The sequence below is a fragment of the Chionomys nivalis genome, chromosome 12 (genome assembly GCF_950005125.1).
Source record: "Chionomys nivalis chromosome 12, mChiNiv1.1, whole genome shotgun sequence".
In the NCBI taxonomy this organism is placed as follows: Eukaryota; Metazoa; Chordata; class Mammalia; order Rodentia; family Cricetidae; genus Chionomys; species Chionomys nivalis.
In genome coordinates, this window is record NC_080097.1 from 15,116,653 (window position 1) to 15,144,272 (window position 27,620).

Below are 27,620 nucleotides of genomic sequence, written 5' to 3' on the forward strand. Positions count from 1 at the left end.
ACTTAAAACTATTACCTTATTTAAATGCTGTTTGGTAAGAAAGTGCCAAAATGATGGGGTCCACAAAAACATGATCTGAGTAATATATATATATATATATATATATATACACAATTATAACTCAGAGAATAAAATATGAATCTGTAAATCCAATCTTTTTTTTTTTTTTTTTTTTTTTTTTTTGGTTTTTCGAGACAGGGTCTCTCTGTAGCTTTGGTGCCTGGCCCGGAACTAGCTCTTGTAGACCAGGCTGGCCTCGAACTCCCAGAGATCCGCCTGCCTCTGCCTCCGAGTGCTGGGATTAAATGTAAATCCAATCTTATATAAGTGAATTGAACCATGGGAAAGCTCTCCCTTTTAGAATTAAAGTTAGTAAGTTCTTATTGAAAGATGAATTGGGAAACTAACTTGACAAGCGCTATCGTTACTATTTCAATCTAGAATAGTCAGAGCCGTAAAGCCAGTAGAGCATTTCTAAAGCCAGGGCATTTGTAGGCTGTGTTACAGAAGCCCTGACCTGACCTTTTCCAAACACTGTCAGCAAAGACTACAAGGTCAGAATGTTGATGTTTTCTATTCTACCTCCAGAAACCCTGTATGATGTTCCTTCCTCCACTCCACTCTCAGCCTTTCCAAAACCACCTATGAGGAATCTCTCAGATAACACTGCTATTCCTCCTTCTGGACTTTGTACAAAATTATCTGAGAGACTACAACTGCAGATCATAAGCCTCTCTTCCAGTTTACACAGTGCACACAGCCTGCCAGACCCTTTAGAGGAAGGGTAAAAAGACAAGGCAAAGAGAAGATGAGAAATAGAGTCCCTCACTCTCTTGCTTTTGATTCAAGCCTCACGAGTCAAGAATTTCAATACAAAGCCAAACCCTTACAAGACACTCTTGTTATGTTCTGTTGTTGTTGTTGTTGTTTTGAGAAACATTTTTTCAAAAGAGCATTAAAACAGCTAATGAACAATGCTAAGGTCAAAACCTTATGACTTTTGACTTTTAATCTTACCTTTATCCTTTATAATCCACAAGCGTGGACTACACCCTGTATAAACCATGCCTCAATCACACAAAGGAAATTCTTTAGATAAAATAAACCTTTGTACCTTATTTTAAAATTTATTGTTTTAAACTTTACTCTTTAAACTTAGCTACAGATTTAATCTCTAGAACAAAGTAACTTGAAAAGGCACAAAAGTCTCTTACACAGCTACTAATAGGACATTTTACTGCCCTTCTGTAAGCTGAGCTCTTTTCCTCCTCCTTTATTTTAGTTCATGTGCATTGATGTTTTGCCTACATGTATGTCTGCATGAGGGAGTCGGATCCCCTGGAGCTGGCATGTGGCTGCTGGGAACTGAACCCAGGGTCTCTGGAAGAAAGACTAGTGCTCTCAACCACTGAGCCATCTTCCCAGTCCCTACTGCCCTGTTTTGTGTCCTCCACACTGTGTGCACTCTTCCTGATTGATAAACTCCACTTTTGTCCTCTACTGAGAAGACCCTGCCGCCTAGTGGGTCCGCTCTTCAAACTCTGTCTCTGACTCAGTGCTGTCTACCTACATCACCCACATGGATTGTATTTACATCACACTAACAAATGACAGCAAACAAAAACCTGCCCATTTAAAATTACTCTTTCTCTGCTTTTTGAACTCACACTTCATTCCTTCACACTCATCCTGAAAAGAAAAAAATAAAATAAAAGATGTCTTACTTCATTCTCTGCCATTCTGATTTCTATTTCTTCCCCAATCCATTACCATATAGTTTTTACTCAAACATCTCCTACTAAAAATAATGACCTTCTAATTGTTAAATTTGAATTTTATTTCCAGTCCTCAGCCTCACAAAGATCTTTAATACTTTCAACATACCAAACTGTACTGGTTAGACTTTAGCTTCCGATCATTCCCCTCTCCTTTTCCTCACCGACCATTCGGTCCCGTTCTTCTTGAGGGATCCATGTTTTCCTTTAAAATGTAAATGGCCCCCTAGGCTCATAGATTTGAATATCTGATACCCGGTTGGAAGAACTGTTCGGGAAGGATTAGGAGGTGTGGCCCTGTTGGTGGAGGTGGGTCACTGAGGGCAGGTTTAAGGTTTCAAAAAATGCTCAACCATTTTTCCGAGTGCTTTGTGCTTCCTGTCTGTGGATGGCAGCTCTCAGCTGCTGCTTCAGTGTCAAGCCTGCTGTCACCATCATCCTCACCATGACACCATTATAGTGATGTACTCCTACCTTTCTGGACACATAAGCCCAAATAGCCCTTCCTTCTGTAAGTAGCCTTGGTCATGGTGTTTTATAACAGCAATAGAAAAGTAACTAAAACAAAGACTCTCCACTAAAGCTGAATCCTGAGTAACAGATTTGGTTGTTTAGTTTTCCTACCAAGACTTAGGTTTAGTAATATATATTACAATACTGGGCACAGCGAATAGATTCAATACCATTAACACCCAGAACCTGGAGGTTCTGACTGAGGAGTTCTAGCAAAAGGCTGTGACAGGGTGCTACTGGTGCTGCAGCAAGGAGAATAAACAAGAATGCCTGTATTTGATCACAGGTAACACAGTGAACTGAGACTACCAGGGACCAGGCCGAGATGCCTATTTCTTCAGACAAAGTTTTATTCTTCCCTTTCCAAACAGCAGGAGTCTAAGAACAGAATCCTCAAGCAAAACTAAGTACAGTGACATCTGTTACTAAGGCATACTGTTGCTGGTGATTCATTCAGGAAGCAGCAAGTGCCAAGATACCACTATAGACACTATTAAAGGAATTGATCCATCAAAGTGTTACATACAAAACCAAAGATTCTCAAAAGTTGGCCAGGTTTAAACACACAAACTGAGTAAATCTAGATTACCAGAAGACAAACACCCATGTAAACATATGTTATGAATCTTCTCTCTCTCCGCCCCCCAAGTTAGGAATAATGTACCTCTAAATTTATTTGCCATATTGTAGTAGGTCTTAATAAGTTTTTAGATTTTGACTCACAGCAAATGTCAGCTTAAAGTGCAGCAACTTTCCACACAACTTTCCTGCCCCTCCCCCATTATCTTTATCACACAAACTAGCCATGGACAACTGGCTGTGTTTATAGTATCAGTCAGTTTTCTTCCTGTCAGTGCAGACCTTACATCCAATTAGACAGCTGTTGGCTACCACCAAGATATGAATGTTACTATTTTACCATGATGACCATTGTAATAGTTCATAGGTGTCACAGCTAGTTCTTGGCAGCTTGCATAACACCTTCTAGTATGGTAAATAAATAAACAAATAAATAAATAAAAAGTAGTTATTAGAGAGAAGGCTTTCAGATCAGTGCCACTCAAATCCTAAGTCCTGTATCAGAAGCAAATGGTGTCTTCAGCGATAGAGACTATCTTCAATTTCTGGGAGGCAATGAAGAGCAACAGCAATAGCTTGTTATAGCAAATATAGCTTGGGGAGTCTCTTGGACTCCCCAGAACAAAAACTTAAAAGGAAGTTTCTCATGCATGGTACTGGAACTTTTGTTAGATAGTCTATGGCTCCTGGGAATGCATTATTATGCTAAGTGGCATAAATTCATTTAAGGTATCACACATAAACTCCAATATGTACTATATGCAATTTTAGGTAAATACAAAATGATTGCCTATGGCCTTTTCAAACATCATTAGAAGCCAGGCGGTGGTGGTGCACACCTTTAATCCCAGCACTCGGGAGGCAGAGGCAGGTGGATCTCTCTGAGGTAGAGGTTAGCCTGGCCTACAAGAGCTAGTTCCAGGACAGACTCCAAAGCTACAGAGAAACCCTGTCTCGAAAAAACAAAAACCAACCAAACAAACAAAAAAACCAAACATCCTTAGAATTATTTGTGACCTTCCCTCTCTGTCCTTTTGTAAATTGTTTTGGTGTTAATTTTAATATTGCAATTATGTTTACAAGTAGTGAAATTTGTCCTCCAAGTTTAGTGTATAATCTCAAATAGAAGTTCCCATAGATAGACTTCCATTTTATAGGATGGTTGAAGAAAATGATTAAGTACTCCCTACTTACGAAAGACCTACAAAGAACTAGTCTCTTTTCATGGTGTCTTACTTAGTGTTTTTATTGCTGTGAAAGGGCACCATGACCATGGCAACTCTAGTAAAGAAAACATTTAATTGGGATGGCTCTCTTACGGTATCAGAGGTTCAGTCCATTACTACCATGATGGGGAGCATGGCACTGTGCAGGCAGATGTGGTGATGGAGCTCAAAGTGCTACATCTTGCAGGCAACAGGAAATCAACTGTCACACTGAGGGAAGATTGAGCAAAAGAGACCTTAAAGCCTGCCCCACAGTGACACACTTCCTCCAACAAGGCCACAGCTCCTAATAGTGCCACTCCCTTTAGAAGCCACTTTCTTTCAAACCACCACATCCCATTCCCTGGCCCCCAAAAGCATATATCCATATCATAGTTCAAAGAATGCAATTCAGTTCAACTTCAAAAGTCTCCTTTTTGTTTAAAAAGAAAAGAGGAGGTGATGTGGGAGTCCCCTCTGTGTGTTGCTTGGATTGGTTAATGAATAAAGAAACTGCTTTTGCCTAATAAGGCAGAACTTAGGTAGGCAGAGAAAACAGAACTAAATTCTGGGAGGAAGAGAGCAGAGTCAGAGAGCCGCCATGGATCCGCTGGAGACAGACGCTGGGAATTTTACCCGGTAAGCCACTGCCACATGACAATACACAGATTAATAGAAATGGGTTAAATTAAGATGTAAGAGTTAGCTAATAAAAAAGTTAGAGCTAAAGGGGCCAAGCAGTTTCTGTGTGATTATTTCAGGGATATGCTACCCGGGTGGCCAGGACAAACAAGCAGGCTCTCCCTCCTACACCATAGTCTATAACAGTCTCAAACAGTCCAAAGTGTCTCCTGAGATGCATGGCAATTTCTAAACTATAATCACCCATAAAAATCAAAATGTGGATCACATACTTCCAACATATAATGGCACAGAATATATATTACCATTCCAAAAGGGAGTAAAGGTAGCATAGTGAGGAAATACTGGACCAAAGCAAGACTGAAAACCAGCCAGGCAAACTCCAGACTATGCATCTTCATTGTCTGATGTCGATACGCTCTTCAGATCTCCAACAGATCTCCAACTCTGTTCAACTTTGTTGGCTACAACATATTTCTCTCTCTTAGGCTAGTTCCACTCGCTGTTAACTCTCCTTGGCAAGTTATCTCATGTCTCTGGCATCTCTAACAACTTGGGTTCTCCAGGGCAATCCAGGCCTCAACTTCACAGCTTCACACAATGGCCTTTCTACTAGGCCTCCATTCAGGGACACCCCTGACACATGCCTGGCCTCAATGGCTTTTAGGTGTGGAGACAAATTCCCTAACTGTTTTCTTCCATCTTTAATTCTAAAGTCAGAACCACATGGCTGAAGCTGCCACGTTTTGTAGCTTGCTGCGGCTAGAACTTCGCCCCTCGTTCAAATACATCTATACCAGCTTTGTGTCTTTCACTGACTAAGCTTGGCTGTCCTGAAACTTGCTCTGCAGACCAGGCTGGCCTCAGACTCAGAGATCTACCAGCCTCTGTCTTCCCAGTACTGGGATTAAAAGTGTGTCCCATCATATCCAGATGTAGGTTTTTCTTCAGTTTCTTTTCACAAGTTGGAAACTGAGCTGGATGGGATCTTGTCCCCACTCCCTTACTCCCTTTATTCTATTTCTCAATTGTTTATCTCCTTGAATATAGGATTTGGCTTCATTCCATTTCCTGGTGCTCTTTTTCTCCTCACAAATTCACTTCTTGTAATTAACCCTGCTCAGCTTCATCAGAGTTATCACTAATATTCACATGACAGTCTACACTAGGCTGTTTTGAGATTTCCTCTGCCAACGGTATTCATCCAAAACTCTTCACTTCAGCCACAGGTAAAGTCTTCAGATAAGAGCAAAAGGCAATGACTTCCTTCACCAAAATATCACAAGACTGATCTCTAGGCGACATACTAAAATATTTCTACTCTGAAACCTCTTGAATGAGCCCCCACATTTCAAGTAACTCTTAGTACCACTGTCTTCCATGCTCCTACTAGTATCATCCATAAAGCAGTGTTTAAAGCATTCCACTGCTTTCCAAACCCAAAGTACCAAAGTCCAAATTCCTCCAAACAAACACATGGTCAGGCCTGTCACAATACCCCAGTCCCTGACACCAGCTTCTGTCTTAGTTAGGGTTTTTACTGCTGGGAGAAGACACCATGACCATGGCAACTCTTATAAAGAATACATTTAATTGGGGTGGCTCATTTACAATTTCAGAGGTCCAGTCCATTATCATCATGATGGGGTGCATGGCACCGGGCAAGAGGATGGACTGGAGCTAAGAGTGCTACATCTTGCTGAGCAGGCAACAGAAAGTCGACTGACTGAGTGAAGCTTGAGCAAAAAAGACCTCAAAGCCCGCCCCACAGTGACACACTTCCTCCAACAGGGTCATTACCTCCTAATAGTGCCACTCCCTTTGGGGGCCATTTTCTTTCAAACCACCACAGATGGTTACTAAATGTAAGTTGCTAAACAGAAGAGGCATTATGTAAAACTATAAGAATTAAAGAGCAGTGCTATCCACAGTACCTATCCTAATGACTCACAGGAAAGATGTTAGTATTTTATAGTTGGACAGCATACTTTTCCAGTACGGAACTCTGTAACATGATGTATCACTCTATAATACACTCTTTTATCCACACTGACACTTCTAACACTCAAAAAAGATATCCAGCTATTTATTTTCATTTTCTCTCCTGTATATTTGCTTTCTCTGGTTTCCTGAGATAGTGTCAAGCTATGTAACCCAGACAAGCTTCAACACAAATTTTCCTGCCTTAGTTTCCCAAGTAATGAGATTACAGGTGCACATCATCACATCTAACTCATTTACCTCTTCCAGAAGTCATTTATTTTATCCCTATAATAGACCTGCAACAATTTAATATACTTTTATAAGCAAGACAGATCTAGTTCCTACTTCCTATAGTCTAATGAGCAAATATATACTGCAAATTAAGAGCTAAAATAAGCAAAAGTGCAGTGTTAAAAAGACATATATAACTTGGAAATAAAAAGTGGAAAGGGCAACGAGATGGCAGAAAGTGAGAGGACACTCTTCCAGAGAAAATATCATGTAAATGCAGACATAAATAAAGATTAGGAATTAGTCCTGAGAGGGAAGGATAACAGAGAAGGGGAGAATATTGTGTTTAGTCAGAGATTAACATGATGATTACAAAAGAGAGAGAACAAGAGAATTAAGAGTATAATACAAGGCTGAAGAGTATACCGATGCAATAATAAAATACACAGAAATAAACTAATCATTTTGCTAAGATTACAGAAAAATTCATTTAAGTCTCAAGTTTTATCTCAAGACCTTGTCTCTTGAAAAAATTACACAAAATGTCATTTGATTTCATTAAAAGCCCTCCTGGGGTAAAAATAACAAATTGGTGCGCGACAATTGTCTATATTCTGTCAATTATGTTTTAAATAAACGGTGATTGGCCAGTAGCCAGGCAGGAAGTATAGGCAGGACAACCAGACAGGAAGTAGAGGCAGGTCAATGAGAACAGGAGAATTCTGGGAAGGAAAAAGTCCATTCCTCCCCAGTCCTGTCCAGAGACCAAAAAAAGGAAGATGTGACCTATCCTGCTGAAAAAGTTACCGAGCCATGTGGCTAACATGTACTACAAGAATGGGCTAATCTAAGTTCTAAGAGTTAATAAGAAGCCTGAGCTAATGGGCCAATCGGTTTGTAACTAATGTAGACTCTCTGTGTGATTTTCTTTGGGGCTAAATGGCTGTGGAACCTGGTGGGAAGACAGAAAACAGGCAGGCCAGAAAATTCAGACAACGACAAATGACCTTCAAAACCTCCCACTGGAATATTCATTGGTACTCCAATATCCAACAGACTAAAAATGTCTTGATACCCCCAAAATTACTGAAGAGATTAACATCATCACACTAAAAGATATTTACATAATAAATGAGTTAGTTCCTATTCTCAAATCTGCTGTCCAAGTAGCATGATTTCTCTACATAATGTTAGGGATAACTCTGCAGAGACATCACAGATGAATGAAAACACTGCACATTCCTGAATTTAAAGTTATTATGTTGTTCATGTTCAAACAAATCTTAAAAGTAAGAATGTCAAAACAGTAAAATAATCTGATAGTAAATCTTAAACTATTGCAACATTTCCCAACTTGCACTTGGCATGTCTTTAACAAGAATTTTTACCGACACCTTAATTCCAGCTAAGTGATCAAACTTCTTAAAGAAACCATAACAACATAGTCAGAAAACATAGACATAATGATGACTTAAAATCACATGGTAGGTAGGGATAGTCTTAATTAGAATCATGAAAGTAAATTCACATTAATAAATGACAGCAGTAAGTATTCCATAGTTATTTTAAATGCATGTCAAGACTATCTATATAGAATACCAACAGAATTCCAAAATAATGTTATCAAATATACATGCAACCAGACAATATTTTAGAATGTGAGGTTGGATATTAAAAATAAAAAGAACCTAATTGCTAAACAATCAATATAAAACAGTAAGAACAAGCTAGAGAGACAGCTTACTGTGTAAGAGTATTTACTTCTCTTGCAGAAGATACACGTCCAGTTATGAGCACTCATATCCTACAGCTCACAACTGCCTATAACTCTAGCCTCCACCAACACCACATTATTAACTCACAGACACACACATACACATAATTAAAACAGTGTTTAATATAATCTGTAGTCACTGTCTTAAAATTCTTTTTCTTTATTTTTTTTTTTCTTTTCTCTTTTTGGTTTTTCAAGACAGGGTTTCTCTGTGTAACCCTGGTTGTCCTGGAAGTAGCTTTGTAGACCAAGCTGGCCTTGGATTTACAGAGATCCGCCTGCCTCTGCCTCCTGAGTTCTGGGATCAAAGGTGTGGGCTCCCACAGTTAGCCTAATTGAATCTGAATTGTGTATGTGTTGTCCAGTCAAGACTGCCATTGAGCGTGTGCTAGGGACTTGCAATCTCAGTTCATAGTTTATCTCCCCTGCAAGGGTTTAATCAGCTTCACCCTCTGACTCAGTTCTCCCATAGTCTCCTAGCTTCATAGCCATAACTGTAGGAAGGCATCTTGGAACTTTAAGCCAGCAAATCGGAAGAGTCTCTTCCTGTTGCTGATTCAGATATGGGTATGTCCTACTGTGGAGGTGGCAACACCTGAAGACTTTGAAGTCTGTCTGCAATGAACTCAAGCAACAGACTACAAACTGGTGAACAAACCTCACCTCAGGCCAGAGTCTCAGTTTCATTTGACTCTGTGTCTTGCTACTTAGCTGAACCTGACTGCTTTCATGACATAAAAACTGGAAACCAGAGTTATCAATGGAGTTCTGTTTTCCTATCAAATTCAGATACAAATTATTCTGAGTTTTGGCCCACTCCCAATCCCCACTTCACAGAAGCCTTTTGGCTTTCTTTCTGTCTTAAACCAACAAACTCATGTGGGCCATTACCATACCTGCAATGCTCACCCACAAGAACTAGATCTTTTCTCAGTCAGGTTTCAGTCTTCATAGTGCACCTTACTGCACCTTCATAGTGGATGGGATCCTAAATATTTTAGTACTTATTTACTGAGGGGTTAAAATGTCCAATTCAAAGATGAACAACATCAACCTCAATATATTCCCTCAAAATAGGTGCATCCTCTGCCCCATTAAAAGATGGGAGTTGAGTCAGTATGGTGGCTCATGCCTATAATCCTAGCACTTCAGAAGCTGAGACAGGAGAATTGTTAGAAGTTCAGAGCCTAGCCTGAGCTACTGTGCAGCTGTCTCAAAACAAGTGTGAGAGTAAAGCAGGGAGATGTGCTCCCTCTCCTTCCGAATCTGGGCTGGTCTTACAATTGCTCTGACTAAAAGAAATGAAAGAGAAATTAAATTCTAAACTTTTAAGTCTAGACCTCAAGAAAAATGGCAGCTTCTTCCTTCTCCTATGCTGTAAGAAGCCAAGGCCATATTGAGAAGGCACATGAAGACATAAGAAAACACACAGAGAATTAGGGGTGTTCCTGCCAATATATTTTATATTTTCTCTTAAAAGATTTTTATTATTTTTAATTATGTAAACATCTGTGTGTATGTGTACAGGTGTGCAGGTGTGCTCGAAAGTAAAAACCACCCAACATGGGTGCTGGGAACTGAACTCAGGTGCTCTGCGATAATACATACCCTTAACCCAAGCCACCTTTTCAGCCTCCAGGATAAACTTACAGATTATCTGTATCATAGTATTCTTATGATCTAAATTATTATTTAAATGCTACTGGGTACATATTAAACTAGTACTAGAATATGTACAGCTAGCTAGCTCAAATATACCTAATAAGGGTCTAAATTTGATTCAGTATTGCTCATGAATGCTGAAGTAATTAATTGATGTATGTAGATGTTTTAATGAGGTACATTCAAGTCAATGCACTGTAACTTGAGCGGGGCCTGCTTGTTGGGGTTTCTGTCCCGCCCTGTACCCCACAGCCAGCAAGCCCCAAAGAAAATTACACAGAGTTGTAAACTGATTAGCCCATTAGCTCAAGTTTCTTATTAGCTCTTATCACTTATATTAACCCATTATTCTGATCTATGTTAGCCGTGTGGCTCAGTACCTTTCACAGCAGCACAGATCACATGTTGCTTCTTTGGAGTCTGGGCAGGAGTGGGAGGAATCAACTTCCTCCTTCCCAGAATTCTCCTGTTCTCATTGCATCATTTCTACTTCCTGTCTGGTTTTCCCACCTATATATACTTCCTGCCTGGCCAATCAGCGTTTATTTAAAACACAATTGACAGATTACAGACAATTCTCCAGCACCAATGCACAGTTTCAATTGTTGTAATAGTCACAGAAATAGCAAGGGGAACTTTAAGATACACTGGAAAACAATTTGCCCTTGCAATCAAAGGAACATAATGATGATTCTAGAACATGTCAGAGTGCTGACGTGCACTTTGGTAAACCACTTGATACGCAAAAATTTGATTGTAAATTTTCTCATGTACAAATTTTCTATACTTTACAAGTCTATTTGAAAGATTAACTAAAAAGCAGTCTTTCACAGAACCTCTGAAGCACCTCTGAGAAAAGCACTAGACTCCACAGTAGAAAGGCGCACAAGCATGTAAATCCAGACAACACTTTTTCTAATATTGTGATTCTCAACTTTTACTTTGCCTTGGTGCAAATAGCAGATCCAAAACTCTTCTAATTATAGATTTACAGGGATTCCTACATTTAAGAATAAGATTGCACCAGGTGGTGGTGGCACACACCTTTAATCCCAGCACTCAGGAGGCAGAGGCAGGAGGATCTCTGTGAGTTCGAGGCCAGCCTGGTCTACAAGAGCTAGTTCCAGGACAGGCACCAAAGCTACAGAGAAACCTTGTCTCAAAAAAAAAAAAAAAAAAAAAAGAACAAAAATAAACAAATAAATAAAAGAATAAGATTGCATGAGGCAAATAAACCAAATTAGGTCTTCACATAAAGTAAAAAGAACTATAAGTGGGAGAGAATATACTATGGCTGAAGAATTAACAAGAAATAAGCCCTGCTAGACATCACAATCAGTACCTAAAAACAAAGGAGGGAAGATTGCTGAGATATGGCTCTGTACAGGTACGCAAGGCCCAGTCAAGGAACCTGTATGCTAAGAATCACACACTGCACATTCAAAAGTCATCATAGTAGAAACAAGTTTAAAAACTGAGAGGTCCCAAACATTAAAAATGAAGTCAAATCTACCTATGAGGGAAATTAAAAAAAAAAAAAAAAAAAAAAAAAACTAGACAACTATTTCAAGAAAAGAAGTTTGGGTCAGATAGTTTCTTATACAATTAAATAAACATCTACACTATTATCTAATGATTCTATCCAAAAGAAATAAGTACATCCACAAAAAGACTAATACAAGAATATTCTTAAGTTTCATTTACAATAGCCAAAAGCAAAAACAATACAAATGTCTCCCAACAGAGCAACAGATAAGAGAGGTTTTATATTCATACAACTTGTATCAAGTAAATCTAGTCAATAACATAAAGAGATGATCCTTCGACATTTTAACATGGATCCATCTTAAAACCTTCACACTGAGTGAAAGAAGCTTTATATTCTATTAGCTAACCATTCTAAAATAAGAGAGTCCATCTATTTAACGTGGAAAAACAATCACCTGGGGGATAGGAACTGACTGGCAAAGGTTGTACAAAAACTTTCTGGAATGTTCTCTGTATCATGGCAGTGAGTTTTATTTGTAATAACAATGGTAGAGACTGGGTATTTGTGCTTCTCAGAGCTGCAGAATGAGACCTTGTCTCAAATTTTAAAAATTAAAACTTAAAAAGAGAGGGCCAGGTGGTGGTGGTACATGCATTTAATCCCAGAATTCCAGAGGTGGAGGCAGATGGATATCTCTGCAAGTTCAGCTGTAACACAGCGAAGTCCTGTCTTGAACAAAAAATGAAAAAGAGGATGCTAAGTATGAAGGCAATTCAGTAGGGGTAGATCTGGAAAAGGGACAGGAGGAGTATGGATGAATATGATCAAAATACATTGTATGCATGTATGAAATTCTCTCAGAATAAAGATATTCTATCTTTTAAATAAGACTGAAGACATACAAAAGCATAAATGTAGCAGACTTATTTCTCCCAGTCTTCTATATATTTCTGCGTATTTGAAAGCTGTAATAGTAAGTGCTATTGAATGGTAGGTGGGGGTTTAGAAGGAAATCACAGAAGGTTTTTGAGAAATAAAAAACAAATTTATATTAAAAGAACATGACTCATGCCAGGCAAACAGTAAACCAAAGGGCAGCTAAGCAACTGAAGAAAGTAGCAATTATTTCATATGAAAGGCACCAGCATTTAAGGAACCAGGAAGAATTCACATCAAGAATAAAGACAAAGATGTCAAAAGAAAGCTTCTAAATATCAGGAATATGGAAGGACGTTTAGGGCACTGTTCAGAGTCAATATGATGGAGATTAAAGAAGACAAGAGCTTCAAAGTATCACATTATGCAACTGGACAAGTCTGAGTATGTAAAAACGCAGTAATATAAGACAGATAATGTATACTGATAAATTTAAAAGAAACAAGGGTCATGAAAATCGGGAAGGTCGTGAAAATATGTCATAATAGAAGCAACATAAGGTAAAAGACTACAGTATTTCTTTACAGTGGGAAATGAAAGCAAACGACCACACCTAGAATCCACCATCTAGTACGTCACCTAGAATGGTCTACTGGGTGAGGCAGTGGCCTTGGGTCTGAAAATCTCTGGGCATTCTTGCCTAGTGTGTCATCCCAAGCACAGCTTTCAGCGCCTGATGAGGGAACTTCCCTTGAAATAAGTCTACAGACAACAGAGAAGCTGCCTTGCGAAGGCAAACAAACAAGCATCGTTGTTTGCTACAATGTTATCTGCTTCCTACAAAATAAAGAGATAAATAGTAAGTGCTAAGCCAGGACTCTGGTTGACTCAGATGTGACGCTAACTCAGTGCTGTGTCTCTCTAATATTCATTAACCTCATAGGACTTTGAACAAGGAAAAGTACTCAAATATGCTGTGTTCCTGTTGCTTGGCGCAACTATGAGTAAATGTCATTTGTTCTGACTTAGGAGTCTTCTGTTTTCTGCCAACAACCATGAAACATTAACAGACTAATTAATTAATTCACTAGTTTATGAAAACAGTAGTTACTTCTATATGCCAGACTCTATATTAGTGGTTCTCAATCTTCCTAATGTTGAAACATTTTAATACAATTTCTCACGTTGTGGTGACTCCCAGCTATAAAATTATTTCGTTGCTAGTTCATAACTGTAATTTTGCTACTGTTATAAATCATATTGTAGACAGGCAGTGGTGGCATATACCTTTAATTCCAGCACTTAGAAAGCAGAGGCATGCAAAAATAAATAAATATCTGATATGGGAGGCCTGAGCTATTCAGGACAACTGGGAACAGAGGAGGGAGGGGGCACTGATTGGGAGGGAAAAAAGATTAATTGATTAACTAATAAAACAATTAAAAGTTTTAAAAATAGAAAAAAAAGATGGATCAGTGGTTAAGAGTATTTGATGCTCTTCCAAGGACCAGAGTTCAGTTCCCAGCACTCTCACCAAGTGGCTAACAACCATCTGAAACCAAAGCTTCTGGTACCCTTGAGGAACAGCACACATACAGCGTACGTATATACAAAGAAAAGAGGCTTTTTTTTTTTTTTTTTTTTTTTTTTTGGTTTTTCGAGACAGGGTTTCTCTGTAGCTTTGGAGCCTGTCCTGGAACTCTCTTTGTAGACTAGGCTGGCCTCAAACTCACAGAGATCCGCCTGCCTCTGCCTCCCGAGTGCTGGGATTAAAGGCGTGCACCACCACCGCCCGGCGAGGCATTTTTTTTTTACATTGCAAACAGAACAACCTAAATATAAACCGGGCGGTGGTGGCACACGCCTTTAATCCCAGCACTTGGGAGGCAGAGACAGGCGGATCTCTGTGAGTTCGAGGCCAGCCTGGTCTACAAGAGCTAGTTCCAGGACAGGCTCCAAAACCACAGAGAAACCCTGTCTCAAAAAAAAAACAAAACAAAACAAAAATATATAAACCTAGATGACATTAAGCCCATTTCTTGTTGTTTTGTAGTGCTAGAGAAGGAACCAGAGCCTTCTGGACAAACATTCTAGGCCAAGTGCTCTACCACTGAGCTACATCCCAGCTCTCTAACTCCATTTTAGATTTCAAGCCTCTTTCCTTAATTGATTTATCAGGAGCAACTTTAATTTTCCAGATATAAAAGTACTCAGCCCTCTATAGTACAAATACCTCAAATTATATTTCAGAAAAAACTTACACTGTAGTAAATTATTTAAAAAAAACTTTGTGGCCAAAGATCAAAAATAACTAGGATTAAAAAAAAAAATCTAAGCTACTGTCTTTACTGAAGAGTGTCTCAGTGTTAGTATTTAGACATAATCCAAGAACACCTATTGTTGGCATTCTAGTATATAGTTTGAGAAACTTCTGCTGCAATTAACACTGCCAATTTAAATTGTACGTAGTCTTTTAAATCTTTTAAATCTTAGCAGTCAGCTTGTTGTAGGTACATGAGCCTTCAAAATAGAGACCATCAAAGCCAGAACGCAGTTTGGCAGCTGCAAGACAAGTTAACCACTTAACCATCTGCACACGGCTCTTTGCCTGTCAAGCACAACTCAATTTCCCATAACACAGTGAAAGTCATGCCTGATTTTTTTTTCTGAAATTAAAGGAGTACCAAGACTTTGTAGCGGTAATTTTATCTACTGTTATGGATCTTTTTAACAATGGAGAGGAAAGAAGAGGGGGAAAACAACTTCTATAGCCAGGAATGATGGTGTGCGCTTGTTATCATAGTAGGAAGCAGAGGACAGACGTGAGGGTGTTGTATTCAGCTGTAAAGAAACTGCAGCATTCACAAGAAACAGGGAAACAGGTGGAACTGGGGGTTAATGTGTTAAGTGAAATAAGCCAGATTCAGAGAGAAAAATACATAGTTTCTCTTATAAGGGGACTCTAGATTTAAATTTATACATACATGTATACATACATTTACGTAGGATGTGACGTACAAAAAGAACTTATAAAATTTACTAATTAATACACAGATAAAGACAGTAGGTCACTCTGATGGTCCCAGGCATCACCACCATGGAAAGGGGGCTTTAGCTCTTGAAAAGGAGCACAGCCCAGCATTGCTCATCACTACACGTAGTTCCCCATCCCTGACATAACCATCTTCTTAACACACAACAACCAAAGTTGTTAAAACATTCTAGAGTTTCAAAACAAGGCCTGAGCTAAAAAGGCAGCCATAGTCATGTTCGCCATATAAGCTGGGTTTCCAGATTGATAACTAGCTACAAAGTCTACTCAGAATATGAAATTGAGTTCTACCTATGCCATGTTCCCAGACGGTTATATAACAGGAAGTTACTCTCAGCAAACCAAAAGTTGTCCCAGAGACAAACTTGCTATGGAACTGGACAAGTGAAAAAATTAAAATGCAAATGTAGACCACGATAAAATTCTCTAATGCACCTGCTTATAAAAGAAAAAATATTTTACCTAAAATCAATAATTTATTTAGAATGACTGATTCTTGCCCTCTTCCCTTATGGAGAGCCTCCACCCATTCAAAGTCTATATAGAGCATAGCTTCAGTTTTGAAGGGGAAATAAAAAAAAAATGTGGTATTTTCAACCTACTTTGAAAGTTTAGACAAAAAGGAGATACATTAATGGCAAAAGTAAACGCCAACACTTTATCTGGAGAGATTTTGAGAAAAAAATAGTTCCAACTAGCTACATCTATTGAAAGCAAAAGAGACAACATAATAAATTGCTTACTGTTAAAAGTATTTAAGTATTTTAAGTAGTGGTCATAGTTGAGCACAGTAAGGAAAATTATACCAAAGAAAGATTTCAAATCAATTTATATTACTAAGAGACACTCATAGAAATGGGAAAGAATTGAAAAATAAAGCAAGTATCGATGATAAAATTATTCAAGATGTTATCAGTGGCATCGCATTTCTGCAAAACACTTAGAAAGGCGTCTTTAAAAGTACAGTGCAACAACTTGACAATCACCTTCTATAAAATGGCAATCTTTGTACTAAATCATTCGTGAAAATTTTCAGAAAATTCATAATCTGTATCACCTGGCCATGTTAGAGCAATAAACTCAAATGATGTGAGACTCTCACCAAAGAAAAATGAAAAATCAGTTATGGTACGATCCACTCTCCCACAATCCTTGGCAATTGTCAAAAGGCACTTGATAGAAAGGCTTGGGTGACAACACACATGCAAACAGACAGGAAAGGTGACATACTGGACTAGCTGTACAATTCCATAAACTATGGCAAAACGCACCATCAACAATGCACAAATGCTTTTCTTCTGTCCCTCAGTAAATAGGTTTCACTAAATTTTCTGAAATTCATAAGTGAAAACGCAAACACAACATAGCAAATATTGCCGACAATGATATTTGCAATACTCATCTCCAACGACACCATTAGAATACACGAAGGGGGAAAAAGTACAGAAATCCTGACAAAGAAAATACAGGGCACGTTTCACTCATTTAAATACAGTTAGAAGTTTATACACTTGAGAGATAAGATTGTATTAAATGAAAACTAATTTATTTTCAAACAATTTATTTCTAACAAAAACGCTCCACTCCCACCAAAATACGCGCGCGCACACGCACGCACGCACACACACAAAGTAGGGGCAGGTTTTTTTTCCAACAAACGATCACTTTAATACTAACATAATGGAAAAGGGCAAAATGACAAGGTTAAGTAGAATAGAGGCACGTTCGTTCCCCACCACGGCTCTTCTCTATGGGTCCACGGCCCCTAAAAGCGGGGTTTTCAGCCCAGCTGCATCTCACTCTACAGTGTGGACCCCCACGCCACTCAATGACGCCTATCGCCTCCCTGACAGGTCGGTGCACGCAGCCCCGCCGCCGGTGGAAATCCCACGACAATGTCTCCTGAGTGTCTCAGTCAGGAAAGAAGGAAACGACACGACAGGAGGAGAAACAGAGACCCGGGCAAGTTGGGGAGTTCGGGGAAGGGGATTTGGTGAGGAGCAGGCCGTCGGGTGCGACCAGGGGCTGGAAGAGAGGTGGGCCGGGCGGGAAGGGTCTCGCGGGGGCGGGGAAAGGGGGCAGACCGTGCTCCCCGAGGTGACCCGGAGGTGGCTGCGTGGCCCCGCAGAATGGCCCGGCCCGTGATCCCCGGGGTAGCCCGGAGGTGGCTACGAGGTCCCGCCGGGGTTGGGGGGCAGCCCGTGCTCCCCGGAGGTGGCTGCGTGGCCCCGCAGAATGGCCCGGCCCGTGATCCCCGGGGTGGCCCGGAGGTGGCTGCGTGGTCCCGCCGGGTGGCCCGGACTGTGGCCCGGACTGTGCTCCCCTGGGTGGCTGCGTGGTCCCTCCGGGTGGCCCGGGGCCCGCGTACTCACCACCTGGTAGCGGCCAGTCCCCAGCTGGTGGTGGTCCATCCTGCCCGCCTCGGGGTCCGGCTTCCGAGCGGGCGTGTCCCCTCGGCGCTCAGTTCCTTCGGCCTCTCCCCCGGTCGACGACGTCGTCGCCGCAGAGCCCCTTCCGCCGCCTCGGGTTCTGCCGCCGCGGTCGCCCAGCGGAGCCGCTTCACTTCCTGTCGCTCCCTCGGCTACCGCCGAGACCTCCGCGTCGCTCGCCGATCGGCGCCGCAGCTCCGGGGAGCCGCGCGAGCTACTGAGCATGCTCGGGTTGGACGCGCATGCTCTCTGGCTCCGCCGCCGCCGCCGTTCCATCCGCGTCCCCGCTGCGAAGGTGTCCCTAGGTGGGATGAGGTGGAAAAAGTCAGGCAAGTCCCGGGGAGCCCTCTAGGACGTCAACCTGTCGGGAGTGGGCGGTAGCAAAAGGAAGGAAAAAAAAAAAGAAAGAAAGAAAAAAAGAGAGACAATCGTCCCACTTGATTGGCGTTTTCGGTGAGGGCAGGTTTCACTGTGGGACGAGCCAATGCACCGTCACTGCGGAGAGGAATGAACGTTCAGGAGATGCATTCCTAGAGCACATGAGGACAGACCGCCCTTTTGGTAGTCCCAAGCCTAGAACATCTCAGAGATCCATCTTCAGGGCAGTCCTAAAACGCTTGTTCAAATCACTAATGAGGTAATGGGTTACCAAATATATGTACGTTTTTTATATATGCACATACGTATTGTGTGTATTTATAATATATGTGATAATATATGTGTGTGTATATATATATATAATCAGCTTTAAAGCCACAATAAAATTTCGAGGAAAGGAAAAGACCCTTATTCTCGCTCTGCTTACACATAGCCTTCCTCACCTAATTTGTACCAAATGTTGAGCCCACGATAACATACCTTATCACCTAGAACACATCGGGGTTCATTTTCAGTAGTGTACGTTCTAGGGGTTCTGACAAATAGGCCATAACGATGCACCGTTATAGTTCACACCGCGTAGTTTCACTGCCCTGAAAATCCTGTATCGCACTTTACCTGCCTCTTTTGCCTCCAGAAGCCTCTTTAGACATATCCCTATACCTTACAGAGAAAAAGGCCTTCAGAAATAGGAAATGAGAAGAACAGAAGAAAATAATGAAGTGAGGTAGGATTTTTGCGGTAACTCTCAGGTGTTACTAAAATTTGATAATGGTGAGGAAGCACGTTTTGTGGACCATCATAATACCCAGCGGCTAGCCACACGTCACCTACTATGTGAATAAAACGGAACAGAGTGTACCAAGCTTTTTCTTTTAGAGCACCAACCAGCTCCCAAATCATGACACCAAGACTTATTAGTTATGAATACCTAGCCTAGGTTAGGCTCATTTCTGGCTAGCTCTTTACATTAGCCTGTTTCTCTTTATCTACCTTTTGCCTTGGGGCTTCTTCCTTTCCTTTCCTTCTGTGTATCTTGCTTTCACTGCTTCCTCCAGTGTCTGGCTGGATGGTGACTGCCTGGTTTCTGGCCTCAGGAATGTCCCTGTCTTTCTCCCTCAGTCTCTTTTCTCTTCTCTCAGTCCTCTTTTCTCTCTTCAGCCTCAATTTCTCCTCCTGTTTATTCTCTCTGTCTGCCAGTCCTGCCTATCCTTCCTCTACCTAGCTATTGGCTGCTTGGCTTTTTATTAGACCAATCAGGTGCCTTAGGCAGGCAAGGTGAAACAAATGTAATACATTTTTACAAAATTAAATACACACCCTTACATAATTAAACAAATGCAACATAAACAAATGTAACACATCTTTGCCTGATAAAAATATTATTTCACCACAACAGAACATGTTTCTCTCACAAGATAAAAGATAACATGAAAGAGTACAGCAGACCATGAAAAGGTATCTTTTAATCAAAACATCTGCTTATTGTACCCTAAGAACTATAGCACCACCTGATCTGGCCCAGCTATCCTCTTTAAGACAACCAAGCCCTTTGTCCATAAATCATCTTACTCGGGATCCCTTGAAGGGGACAGGGGAGAAATCTGTAAATCTCTGTACTTTACTTCCATGTATGTACAGACGACAATTCTGAAATCAAGGAAGCCAGCAGAGGAGCCTGGATAACTGGTTCAGCTAGCAAGACACAACGAAGTTCAATAATCTTTGGATAGTCCTTAACTAAAAAAGTTAAGTCTTCCTGATACTTTTATTTTTCAAGTCATTTATCAGATCTCTGTTTGGGCCATCTTAAAATTTCTAATATCAACATTGCCAGTCTAGCAATAATACAAAGCACTGGTATTGCCCCTACCTAGTTTTCTTTAAACTTGCTTTCATATGCTCCAATGTAATATATTTTAGATTCTAAGATAATAAGCATGCCATTTCATTGATATTATTAGTGTAAATGCTAACTCCCCCTTACAATATCACCCTGAATAGAATTACCTCTCATGACACCTAATGATAGCAAAGAAAAATTAGATTCCTGTATAACTTCATATCTCTAAAGATAATTTAGAAATGAATTTTGTGTCTTTTTATTTCACTTTTTAAATCACTTAGGTTCACTTGTTTTTAAATTTATTACTTCTAAAAAAAGAAAAAGTCATTGACAACGAGAGACTGACTCAAAGTAAACACCCTGAATCCTGTTTCTGTATCAAGTATTTCATTTTACTCCTGCCCAGGTTCTCGAAATGTGTTTCCAGTTTCACAGATGACATAATTCAATAACACATTTTCAGTGAGGAAGGATAGGAGAACAGTGAAAACAAATCGGCAGCACACAGCACTGAAATCTCCTGAGTCTAGTCCCTATGTATGTGTTATTTTTTTTTTTTGGCTCCACCCCACTCTTTGGTGTAGGTAGGCATGACAGTGGTCGCCACTTAACAGAAAGAGAAACTAAGGAACTGAGAGGCTGAGCAATTTTACTAATGCTGAAGTCACCAGTAAGTGGTGACAGGCACCAGAACCTCCACAATGTTAGGAATTATGCTAAATATTACACTATGGATAAAGGAACTAGTCTTTGTCCCCTCCCCTTCCTGGCAATCTCCACCGTGGCACTCGTGCCGAAAAGAGGAAATAAGGGTACAGCACAAGTAGCTGATCTGAATTCCCTCCATCCTGCCTTTATCGTCCACAGGAAACTGTGATGCTTTCTCATCATAGCTGATCTGAATTCCCTCCGTCCTGCCTTTATCGTCCACATGAAATCGTGATGCTTTCTCATCATCTACAGAAGAGGCATCCTGATCACATTTCCCATGTCCGCTAACCTATGACCACAACACAACAAGATGCCCACAGCCCCTCTGGGAGCCACTCCTTGGGGGTGAAATGGAAATCCTCTTAAGAGATCTGAAACAAATGGCAATATTCTCCAGAGGTCTTAAACGATATCTGGTAATATTTCCAACACTTGATCTTTTAACATTGATTCCAGTTACCTAAATAAACAACTGATGGCGATTCACTACTATGAGCTACCTCAAGCAGAGCTGTAGGATTTTTGCTGTAGTTGGCTAACACTTCCTGCTAACCTAATCAAATTCCATCTCCAAATACAAATACAACCACCCAAACATTTACAAGTGCTGCATGCCATCGTGGGTAGAATATCTGCCCCAGATTCTCTTACAGGAAAGTTCAGTCTGCTCAGCTGTAAGGAATGTGGGCTGCCAGCACCTTTGAAGTTTTAATCCTGAAGTGATGCTCTTTTCTGGACAGCATCCAGCCATTCACTGATGAGGCAGCTGGACAATGCCTAAGTTGTTCTTTTGTAACACCAGATCTCTTTAAGCTAATCTCACCAAACTGTTGAGCAGGACTTCATCAAATATGCCTCCTGTGATGGCTTCTCTCCCTGCCTAACCCCTTTTTCCTTTCAGACTTATTATTTAATGTCACCCACTCTTAACTTTGTGCCAGCATCTGCTTTCTGGAAAAGCCGAACCTAGGCAAGTACCAAGATGTGTTAAAATAACTATAACTATCATTTTGTGTGGCTAGTTTTTCATGTCCACTATGATTTTCAGTACTCTTCGTTAGCATTTTCTCATTTAGATACGTGTCTTCAACCTTCTCCTTAAGAACAACTTTGTTGTTATTTTATAGAACAATCACATGAGGTCATAGCCAACTGTTTGGGACATGCTTTTCCCTGAACTACTCCCCCCTTCCCGGAGGCAGAGCCATTCCCTCTAGGAGGAACTGCTTCCATTTGCCATCGTCTCTCCTAAGTAGGTCTGTTAAGCTGCTTATACAGATAGCGAATTCTTCATTTATGATTCCCAGAAGTTTAAGAGCAGTAGAGATGCTGTTGCCCACAGAGAGCCACAGGTCTAAATCACAACTTGGCAAGGGATCCAGCTTCTAGAGATTTTTAGTTTTGTGTTACTCCTTCCACACGGTATACCATGTAAATATATGTTATCCTCAAAGTAGCTTCTAGGTTTTGGTAGTGAGTAAGACAACTGAATCCTGACAAATCCTGACTGTTGAAGGAATATATGTGATATATGTGACTTTGCACGTTTATCTATAGAATGACTGGAAAGAAGTAAATTACCTTCTCGTGGAGACTTCTGTCTATATCTAACCAAAATCCATTGTCATCTTCTGAACTTTAATATCCTCAAATATATTTCAGAACATTCAGAAATCTGCATTTCACTTTAGTAAATGAGAACCAGCACATTTATCAGTCCAAACTTTTCAACATGACTGTATATACTTGCCCTTAAAGCAGTTGTAGGCTTAACCTCAATTTAGCATCATATCGTGTTCTTTATTTAGCTGGTTATGAGATTCCTGTCATCTGTTCAGTTCCATAATTTTAGAGAGAAAATGTAAAGTTAGCTATTTGACGATGTGGCACTTGCTGTTTTCCTCTCTCCTCATTCTATTCCAGTGTAAAGGAAACTCTAAAGTGAAGCTAGTCTTCCATCCATCAGAATTCACCTTCAGAAAGAGAAGGGAATACATGCTAGGAATGTATTGAGGAGAGGGCTGGAGAGATCACCGAAAGGGTGGATTTTGGATTTGTTGTTTTTGTTTGTTTGTTTGTTAACTTTGTTTGTTTTGAGGGAAGGTATCTGCGGTTTTTATTTTCTAGATTCCGCAGGTAACGGGCTCCAAAGCTCTGCAACTCTGGCAGGAGCTAAAGGTTCCATTTTAGGCAGAAAAATATCTTCTTAAGGAAACCCAGCTCTGCTTTCTAAATACACTTAAGTGATCACATCAGCTCCACGCAGATTATAGAAGATAACCGTCACTTAAGTCAGCTGATTATGAACTTGAGCTGTCCTTTAAAATGCCACCGCAGCAAAGCTCCTTTTGACTGATTAGTCAAACCACCCCTGGCCATATTGATGTGTTGAACTGGTTTCACAGGTTTTTATCCACAGAAGCTAAAATGGCCTCTGTAGAATAAAGATAGAGCATGAATAGAAAGGGGAAACTACCCGAAAGGTAGCTTATAGGTTAAAATAATCTTATATTTGTTTCCCGTCAGGTTTATCTCATATAAAGTACTTAGGTGTAGTTATACATGGAGGCCTCACTAGGCAACAATTCAAAAAAAATCAGGAGTATGATTAACTGTATTTCAGTCCTAACAATAGAATTAGCATTTTCAGTTGTTTCCATTGTGTGGTTATGGAAAACAAATGTGAACAAATCAACAGCCATTACATTAGGGAGTTCAAACTGGAGGTTATTAAATAATGTCTTCTGTTTCCTGGATACCTTTAGTTCTTTGACCATACTAAAGCATACTTGTTCTGCAAGTCAATCCTTGTGATTGTAAAGAAGCGTTATTGCCTGTTGTGACAGGTTTCTTTCACTGATTAATCTGTGATCGCTGTGTAAGAAAAGAATTACGTGGAAAATAGGAGGAGGAAAGGGAAGTCTACCGCATATCGGCCTCTGTCGACATGTTGGCGAGCACAGCTCTTACCTCCACAGTGAATCTGTCCTCTGTTCAGTGCAGTCTGACGGGAGGCACTTTTCACCTCCCGCAGTGCCGCACGTCAACAATAAGGTCCCTGTATGAGGTCCCTGTATGAGGTCCCTGTATGAGGTCCCTGTATGAGGTCCCTGTATGAGGCTGCCTTACGTTCAGCACTGAGCATAAGGACCCCTAGCATTAAATGGATGAACAAAGATGATAATCAGGCAAAAATGGCTTCCCAAATGCTGCTTTTTCAAAAGCAAGAAGCAACTCAAACCTATTTCCTGCCCTTGACTTTCAAGTAGGGAAAAGACTGGTGGTCTCATAGAGCTCAAGAAAGTAAACATAATAAAACCAAAAGAAGTTCCTTTGATATCTCACTTTGATTGTCACTAATATGTAAAGTTTAAGATCTGCCGAGCCAGGCCTGGTGGTGCACACCTGGAATCCCAGCTCAGAGAAGTGGAGGCAAATCTCTGAAAGTACAAGGCCAGCCCCTTCAACACAGCAAATTCCAGGCTAGGCAGAGCTACACAGTGGGACCCTGTCTCTAGATAAACAAACAAATTTTGGGAGAGTTCCTCTGAATCAAAGACATCAAGTTTTAACCTTCTTTCTCCAGGTACTTTTAAAAACAAACACATTAAATGATACAAACACATGTGTGCACATACTCATTCAGCATAGAAAGTCCAACTTTTTGTTAGTTCAAATGAAGCAGATGATATGATTGACAATGGCATTTGACAAGAAACCAAGTGTCTGGAAAACAAGACTCCTAAAACTCTAGCATTTGTGTACTTACCACCCAAAACTGCAAGATCACCCAAGTCAGCACCTTCATTTGAAAGAAAAGGAAACGGATCTAGGCACTGGGAAGATAGTTCAGTCTGTAAAGTTTGATCCCCAGAACCCACGTTTAAAAGGCAGGAGGAGTGGTGTATGCTTGTAACTGCAGCAGTGGGGAGACAGAGGTAGATTTCTGAAGCTAAGTGGCCAGTTAGCCAGGGCCATTGGTGCTATGGGACAATGGTCTTTTGTCTATGGCTTGTATTATTTTTAATAAAATGTTGATTGGCCAGTAGCCAATCAGGAAGTAGAGACAGGGCGATGGTGACCAGGCAGGAAGTAGAGGCGTAGCAATGAGAATTATGGAAAGAAGAAAGTTTCAGTTCTCAGTCATCACCCATACACAGAGGAAGACAGACAAAGAGCAAGCAAGATGTGACTGCCTCGCTGAAAAAGGTCACCAAGCCACATGGCTAACACAGACAAGAATTATGGGCTAAAATAAGTTATGAGTTAATAAGAAGCCTGAAATTCTAGACCAATCAATTTATAATTAATGTAGACCTGTGTGATTTCTTTGGGTACTTAATAATTGTGGGAACCGTGCAGGACAGAAACTTCAGACAACACATTGGGGGTCTCCAGGTCAGTGAGGGACCCTGCCTAAAGCAACAACAACAAAGTAGACATGACTGAGGGATAAAGCCATGCTGACTGCTGCCTCATGCCACATGTTCACATGCCAAGCATGCACGCGTGTGTGTGGGGCTTGCACAAACTGAAGCGTAAGGGGTAAGTTCAGACATTTGGGCTATATCTGTAATCCATTATCATTTCTGTCTCAACTTTGCTTAATAGTTAATTAAAACTTAAAAAAAATTTCAAAATACTTTTGGCTTTTCCCACCTCATCCAACAAGAAATAGCACTCTAAAACACTGCTACTATTGTAAGTCAGTAAGGTAGAACTCCAGCAGACATGAACTCAGTATGTCAAGTTCTTTTAGAAGAAATAAGATAGCTAAATATATTGCCTCCAAAAGTGTCTAAATTGGTATGAATTCTTTCCAGGTTTCTGCTTTGGAACAAGTAGGACAAATGCAGTAAAATATGTTACCCATAAATCATTTCCTTACAAATAGAGTAGATATCACATTCAGGCTTGAAAGTCAAACAATCCTTTTCATTTATATAGAGTTGAAGATGTAAGAAAACCTAAATGTAGAGATAGAGTAAGTAGGATTCTGTCTCCCTTGACTAAGCCTCCACTCTATGACCATGCCCATTTTGATGTGTTTCCTAAAACAATACAGCTACTCTGTCCAACATGCCAGGCCCTAGTCATGTATAGTCATTTACATATAAACTAAATAAACTACAAATTATTTTACTCGCTCACCCAAGACACATTTCAAATATTCAGTTGCCACAGGTAGGTCTAGTGGCTACTGTACTGATCACCACAGATACAGAACACTTACATCACAGAAAGGTCCATTGGGCACTGTTGTTCAATAAGACATTCTCTTATTCACCTTGAACTATCCCCACCTCCCTTCACTTCCGGAATTCGCCAACTAATTTTGTAATGGCCTTGGTCTCAACTTTGCCATGGCTTAGCAATGTAACCCCTGGATAAATCAACTTGCTGAACAGCTTTGCTTATCTTTCATATCATAATAATTTATTCTCCATCTGTCCCATAGATTATTCTGAAGCGCAAGTAAAAATGTAACCATTCAAACAGAAAGAACTATTGTTTCCAGAGGCCCTTTTCCTAACATTAGTGTTCCAAAAGCTTTAAAATGTTTGTACTTAAATTTGGGGATAAGTATAATGATCTCTATATAACACTGAAATTAGTTAGGCCTTCCCCACCATAACCATATCATATGTTCTTCTGGTATGACTAGGCTTATACTGCACATACCAAGCCATCATAAAGTAATAGACTTCACTGTGTGTCACCATAGAAAATATGTCTGAAGTTGTTTATCCAGTAGTAAAATTATGATGTGGCATATTAGTCAATCGTAATTATGGTAATAATGGATAATGTTGCCAGCAGTTTTGCTGAGTGTTTCATACATATTGCCTCGCTAAGTTCTCAGAGTAAACATGTGGAGTAAGCACTATTGTTGCTAGTGTAGGATAAAAGGCCCAGCCAAGGAAACCTACCCTGGCCCTGGAACCAGAGCCAGTGAAAGAAATATGTCCTGGTCCCAAAACTAGAGAAAAAAAATCTTAAGAAAAAAAGGTCATGGGCAAAACCAATCAATCCCTGAGCAGAAAATCTTCTCCCTGGAAAAACTCAACCCCTAAGAAGTCCTATATAAGCCCCTCTTCCTGTTTAGTTGCTAAGTCAGCCACTTTCCTGGCTCCTTCTCAAATAAATCTCTTAAAGGAGTTTTGGATGAAGATCTTCTTTACCCTGCATAAAGCAGACCCTTTGCTGAGTCGTTCCCTTGGGGGTGCTGAGCAGGAAAAAAAAAAAAAAAAACAGAAGAAACAGTTACATTTTCTAAGAAACATCCTTAGGAGTGGAGCAGAAAAAGTAACTTTTTGTGGGAACAGGAGATTGTTATATTTCTGTAGGGGTTTTTCCTTTAGCCAGAGTGAAGCCTAAGAAGTAATATCTTGGGCTAGAGCTGAACAAGCAAATGAACACTCTGCTAGAATATTCCCTTAGGGGAACCAAACAGAGTTCAGCTCTCTAGGAGAAG

At 40.3% G+C, this 27,620-nt stretch overlaps 1 protein-coding gene across 1 annotated transcript in view; it reads right to left on the reverse strand.

Annotated features, from left to right (window-relative positions):
* Ndfip2 (Nedd4 family interacting protein 2) overlaps positions 1-18,501 on the reverse strand; it is a 48,953-nt gene extending 30,452 nt beyond the window's left edge. The window contains exon 1 of the mRNA XM_057786578.1: positions 18,154-18,501. Coding sequence (XP_057642561.1) covers positions 18,154-18,486 — 333 coding nt within the window. The 5' untranslated portion in view covers positions 18,487-18,501. The remainder of the gene's footprint in view (positions 1-18,153) is intronic.
* Between the last annotated feature and the right edge of the window lie 9,119 nt (positions 18,502-27,620).